The sequence below is a fragment of the Ylistrum balloti genome, unplaced genomic scaffold (assembly GCF_031769215.1).
Source record: "Ylistrum balloti isolate Yb309-2 unplaced genomic scaffold, AGI_CSIRO_Ybal_v1 Utg370832, whole genome shotgun sequence".
NCBI lineage: Eukaryota > Metazoa > Mollusca > Bivalvia > Pectinida > Pectinidae > Ylistrum > Ylistrum balloti.
This window is the reverse complement of record NW_026782480.1, coordinates 27,741-34,778: the sequence shown is the minus strand read 5'-3', so window position 1 is coordinate 34,778 and position 7,038 is coordinate 27,741. Positions and strand designations below refer to the sequence as shown.

At 38.9% G+C, this 7,038-nt stretch overlaps 1 protein-coding gene across 1 annotated transcript; it reads right to left on the bottom strand.

Annotated features, from left to right (window-relative positions):
- Positions 1–261: 261 nt before the first annotated feature.
- LOC132558865 (sodium- and chloride-dependent glycine transporter 2-like) lies at positions 262–6,600 on the bottom strand (the record flags this gene model as incomplete). Its single annotated transcript, XM_060223483.1, has 4 exons — positions 6,312–6,600; positions 2,190–2,321; positions 598–872; positions 262–393 (listed from the first exon to the last, which is right to left on the bottom strand). Coding segments are annotated over exons 1-4 (828 nt in total), but the record flags the coding sequence as incomplete, so codon positions are not given.
- Between the last annotated feature and the right edge of the window lie 438 nt (positions 6,601–7,038).

The following is a 7,038-nucleotide window of genomic DNA, read 5'->3' as shown; positions in this document are numbered from 1 at the left end:
TACAAAAAAAAATTCGAGGCGAAAAGACCAACAAAGCTAGCTACAAAGCAATCGGAAGGATAGAAAAAAAACCTGTCGGAACATGTGCATTCCAGTTTTGTTTAACATAGCTTGTATAAAAATGAAAAAAAAACGGTTGCATTTTTCATTAAAATGTCGAATTTGTAAAGGTTTCAGATATATGTGGTCTTTTTACATGTAGTAAAATGACAACCAAAGCAAGGACGATAAATGATTGTGTTTAGAGAGTATGGACCTCACCTTCCCAATAGACTTCACGTCCTTTATCACACTGGCAGCGCAAAGAGTCGTGAACACCAGTAAGCAGAGGCACAAATCCCATCGAAATGTTCCTAAATCATACACGGAATTCAAACTTGTAGTATCTTGTGTCTATAAACAAATCAATGCGATTAGTACACTAACTACATAGAGTCCGACACGTGTAGTATCGTGCTTATACGTAAGTATAAAAACAGGTAAGAATACCGCGGAGTGGAACAATGTTTGTCTGTTCCATGTCTCACACATAATATATGTAACATCAATATATTCTTTATTTTTTTTAATTGGTGAATAAGAAATTTGACAACTTACAGGAAAAACTCCTCTTCTGCTAGCACCGGGAGGTGCTGTAATTGCCGACGACACATTGTGTGCCGATATTTCGCCCTGTGATATATTCTTTGTTGAATTTGCTGGCAGAGTGATATAAAGATCCACACAAGCTGGGGTATTCCATGGATTGTCGCATCGTTTCCATGGCAACGGAGACATGAAACTATATCCGATATACTGCATAATCCACAGTCGGAAGGTGGGTGCTATGATGAGATATTCAAAATTGATGATGAACATCCCTATTCCTAATCCTGAGGGGAAAAAAATACATTTATCATTTACATAATTTAGAGAGAAAAAAAAAACCCGAATAACAAATATACTAAATCCACGGAAGTATATTCGGTGTCTCTGTCCTTCTTTGTAGGGTATTGTGTTCTGTTACGCGTTTCATTGTGCATGTCGTTACACGTTACATACCTATCGTTTGCAAACCTAAATTGCTTGTTTTCTAGGTCTATTCAACCTGATACCCGAGGCCTTTCCTACTGGCCCACACCGGTCTCCTCTTATTAGTAATCATGGGATGGAGACATATGAAGAGAAAATGTTAAAAAAAGAAAATAAAACTTTCATATACCGCATAATCATCGCTTATAGTGCACTTCCGTAAAGAACACAAGGTAGTATCATTATTTTTCAATCGATACATTAACAGAAAATCATTAATAAATACAAATAAACGAATGCTGGTACTATGTCAACCAAATTAAGTACCTGAATGAAACCTTGTCAATTTGTGAAATATCCTATATGTTTTTGGCTTTACACTAATGTATTTGTCATATATGACACTATGTCAAATCTAGCTACGTTAACAATACAGAATTACTTTAGCCCACCACTATTAGATAGCGGAGTGTTAAAATGCTCCTTTTCCGTGTCAACGTAATCATAATCAAAATTCAATAATTCAACAAACTTGAGCAAAAATGAACAAATGAAAGATTTGCAAGGAGACTCATGAAATGTAAAAGGAGAATAAGACGGTGTTCTGGAATAGTAAGCGTCTTCTGCTTCACATACGGCACTCGTCATGTAAGTCTATGTCAATCCATGTAAGTAATGTTACGTTCTCAAACGAGAATAAGGTTTACAAAACCAGAAACAGGCAAAGAAATGATCATTAAACACTTCCAGCTTCATATCTCACAAAGAAATAGAATAGTTCTTAATAGGATCACTATGGCGACCGTAAAACTTCCCCATAATTTTCATCAACCAGTATTTTGTGAACCTCTGTGTTACGAGTTTGTCCGTCAGTTGACGACTTATAGCACGAAAACCGTGATAATGAGAATATGCTCTCGAATATCGAATCAAATGACTTGTTAATATCATTGGCTGAAGATTCGGGGATATCGCTAGACAGAAATAGAAAATTCACAATAGGGAAATTGAAATCCTTAGTTTATCATACAGTTTGTCTCGAACTAAGTCATTAACAGCCATGGAGGAGCGCATTTAATGTTAGTATGATAATTCATCAGACCGCATCAGTTTTTGCGAGGACAGATATAAAACGCCTTACATCCCATGAAATAACTTATCAATCTAAGTACTCTTACCTTTCATGATAGGTGATATTTCCCACACGTCGAACATGCCCCGACCTGAGAACTGTGCGACAGTTACTTCTAGGTAGTAGACAGGAACAGCTACAACTGCAGCACTGAAGATGTAGGCCAGAATAAAGGTTCCTGAAATTATATCGATATCAATTACTAAATATGAAACGCTGACACCGGTTATAAGTAGCCTCATATCGGGAGCTGTGATGGAGGGGGTCAATCCGTCATATTGTTTTATGTTGCATCGTGGCCGTTCCCATTTCCGGATTGTCTTTCCCTGAAAAGACACTGAACTTCTTGACACTGGAACTTAATAGTTGGGGTATAGGTTCACCTTGGTGACGCGGTGTGTCATTAAAAAAAACCAAAACAAGCGCTTGAATGTCTAGCCATTCACCTTTTCTTCGTTATTACCACAATTCGTCCATTTCAAAGCACGAAAAATAAAACAAACAGTTAGCTTACCAGCCCGAAACTACCAGCTTACCAGTCCCGGCACAACCAGCTTATCAGTCCCGAAACTACCAGCTTACCAGCCCGAAAACTACCAGCTTACCAGTCCCAGAACTGCCAGTTTACCAGTCCCGAAACTACCAGCTGACCAGTCCCGGCACAACCAGCTTAGCAGTCCTGAAAATGCTAGCTTACCAGCCCGAAACTACCAGCTTACCAGTTCCAGTTTTCCAGTCCCAAAACTACCAGCTTACCAGCCCGAAACTACCAGCTTACCAGCCTGAATCTACCAGCGTACTAGGCCGGAACTACCAGCTTACCAGTCCCGAAACATCCAGCTTACCAGTCCCGGAACTACCACCTTATCAGTCCGGGAACTACAAACTTACCAGTCCGGGAACTACCAGCTTACCAATCCCTAAACTACTTGTTTACCAGTCCTGAAACTACCAGCTTATCAGTCCCGGAACTACAAGCTTACCAGTCCCGGAACTACCACCTTATCAGTCCGGGAACTACAAACTTACCAGTCCGGGAACTACCAGCTTACCAATCCCTAAACTACTTGTTTACCAGTCCTGAAACTACCAGCTTATCAGTCCCGGAACTACCAGCTTACCAATCCCAGAACTACCAGCTTACCAGTCCCGGAACTACCAGCCTACCAGTCCCGGAACTACCAGCTTACCAATCCCGGAACTACCAGCTTACCAGTCCCGGAACTACCAGCTTACCAATCCCAGAACTACCAGCTTACCAGTCCCGGAACTACCAGCTTACCAGTCCCGGAACTACCAGCTTACCAGTCCCGGAACTACCAGCTTACCAGTCCCGGAACTACCAGCTTACCAGTCCCGGAACTACCAGCTTACCAATCCCAGAACTACCAGCTTACCAGTCCCGGAACTACCAGCTTACCAGTCCCGGAACTACCATCGCTTGGAACAGTCTTCAGTGTGAAGCAATAACATCAAAATAAGTTCTACCTTCATATCATTAATTACGTATCATTGGTTGAATATACAAGTCAAAGATTTATTTCATTACGATCTCTTGAAATAAAACCTGAATATTTTCTTCATTCCAAACGGTAATTTTGTCGTGTATGTAAATTCAAACGCGTGAAATTCAAGACCAATGTATATGTGTGTTTCGGTATCAATCACGCTAAATCAATAATCTGAAAACACGGTGCGAGCGGGAACGAGTAGAACTATATGGGGTGTATCAAATATATGTGGTCGATTACAACGATGTCAGAAATATATACATGTATTGGCATTGACATTCCATCTGTCAATAACATGACCACTGACTAAATAAAGCAACTCAACATCGGTACATCTATCGCCTGCTTATAATACTAGACTGGAAATTCTTGGTCCGTTTGATTTGAATGTCATTGTGCTTTGAGTTGCACCGTTGAATATCTAGGCTATATCCCGACAATACAAAATATTAAAGGATATGTCTTCATCACTGCACAAAGCATGTCAAAAGATCAATTGATTATCACCAAGACACGTCAGGTGCGTGACACATGTTACCCTATCAGCCACTGCAGCTGTTTGTAATTATCATTGTGTGATAGATGGTGTCTTTGAAGGGTCCCAAACAGAAAATTTGTCTTGAATGCATATTAAAACGTGCGCAATTCAAGGCCATGATATATGTGTGAGGTGTGTAAATTGTTCTAGTGTCATCCATCTATAAAACATATCATTGCGCATGCGGCGGGAAATACTAACGTGACTCTAACCAAATTTAAACACTGTTTGAAGAAAATTGTAAATATTTTCTACCATGCGTCTAAACCGTGAATTTTTCTTGATATTTCATTCATTTCGTTTAACTTCGGGTAACTTGTCAGGAGCGCTCGTCAGGGGCGTGCCTGGGGCTAAATTCGGGATACGAAAAATTGCTAGACGGGTCCGGGGGCATGCTGCCCCGGAAAAAAATTGGGTACCCGGGTTAGGCATCGATTTTTATTGCAGTTTTAGCACTTTTAGATTTTCGATTTTCTGGACGAAGTATACGCAACTGCGTTTTTGCGTAAGCCTAGGCACGCGCCTGCTCGTGTCTATAAATAGCAGCAAGGCATGCCAGGTGCAGCAGTGTGTTTCAACAGGTACACATATATAGGGGTACCCAAAATGGAACGCCTCTTATATTCTGTCCGTTTATAGGAAATACTTAATCTTGAATATTTTTCTCCATTTTTATTGACTTCAATAACCTTATCATTAATCTAAGTCATTCATCATAAATGTTTAATTCAGTAATACTTTTCATTATGTAAAGACATGATAGAATGTTGGTATTGTCGCATCGCACCACTTTCCGTAATTTTCTATAATTTCAGTATTCTAAATTTTGAATAGAGATAAGCAACATAAAAGACAATGGCTGACAAGAAAATGCCAGAATAACTTATAGATACTTTTTTTCTTGTTTAGATTAGTTAATACTCACTTGTATTGCAAAATAAAAAAATATGTGTCAAATTATTTGAGAAATGGATATCTCGACCGAGTTCTATCTACGGTAGCTCACCTTATAACGATAAAGGAAAATATCAATAGTATGTCGTTCGATTACAACGGTGTATTAAATATATGTATCTGTAGCAAAACATGTAGCACGGAAGCTTTGTATCAAGTTATTGATCAATTGAAAGCTTGACACCTTACACTATTGGTAGGGTAGGGGAACATTTTGCACTGGAAGAAGGAGAATGGAGTTGTTGAAATTCAGCTGGAAGTCAAACACTAAGGTGACGTGAACATTGTTTAAATTTGATGATGGTAGAATGATCTATTCTGGAGAAATTAACAAATGTATTCATTGTCCCTATATAGGGTATATGGGAGGCGAGACATCAAAGCCACGGTCTGCACAGCGAAAGCTAGAATACAGGGGAAGGTTAAAGAATGTGTATGTGTATCTCGCAGCTGATGCATGTCGAATTGTCACGTGGTGTCCTTCGCAGCCACCGCAGATGATTGGGATGGGTTTAACCATTAGAAGATATTGATATAACATGTTCACTTATGAAATAAAGCCAATCAACATCGGTACATGTATTCACTACTTGTAATTCTAGACTGGCAATTCTTGGTCTGTTTGATATGAATACCGTTGTACTTTTAGTTAAGTTGCACGTCAGGTATAAGGCGTTTGCCACACTGCCAGTCATCACTTCTAGTTGTGTATCGTCATTGTGTATGATCAGTGGTCTGTGAAATGTCCCAGTAACGTGAACTTTGCTCAGAGAATATTGTCACAAAACTGACGCTTACTCATATTTTCAACATTGCCCTGCTTTTGTACATTTCATAATAAACTAGATTTTGCAATTGAGACTACAGTGTCGAGATGTAAATAAGTTGCAAGAGCCATACAATGCCATTGGACTCACATTACAGTTAGTAATCGTTATCGAGCAAAGCACCTTGCAACGGCTTCTGTGGTTGGTCCATACTAGATAAATGTATTTGAGTTCACAGGTAAACGAACACAATGAATTATGTGTTTCCAGGTAGCTGAAACTTTCGCTATTGAAATAATTCTACTTTTTTCTGAGACGATTGTATCCAATATCTTATATGACATAGCACTATTGTGCTCAGATGATAATTCATTAAATATAAGCTGTACATTCCTTACCTCCTCCATATCTCCAGATAAGGTAGGGAAACCTCCAGAAGTCAGAACTACCTGTTGTATAACCAGACAGTGACAGTATATACTCCACTCTGTTGTCCCATGTTCCTTGATTCCGTTTTCCAATGCTTTCTTCTGTGTTGTGATCCTCATCAAATGCTGTTTCCTCTTCCATGATAAAACCTATCAAGTCAGCAGTTATCTCCTTAACGCAGGTGTTAAGCCGACGTTTACATATATTAATATCAGATCTAACAGGAACACCACACGGGTTACGGGCAAATGCATTCATGGAGAACGCTATATTTAATAAAACAAGCTGGCGCTTTTTTGACGGGGATATCGGTGTGAGTTCATTCTATCAGCAGCAGAAGATGTAGTGGAGCATAACGCGAAAAAAGGTGATGGCAGTAGTAATCAATTAGTTGTACAGTGGAAGGACGTACACAATGTAATTATTAATGACGATATTATGTATTAGATAGGTTAACAATGGCATTATGTACATATAACACAAGTAAACAGTGATTATACTTATACATTACACAGGTAAACAGTGACTATACTTAACATTACACAGGTAAACAGTGATTATACTTAACATTACACAGGTAAACAGTGATTATACTTATACATTACACAGGTAAACAGTGACTATACTTAACATTACACAGGTAAACAGTGATTATACTTAACATTACACAGGTAAACAGTGATTATACTTATACAT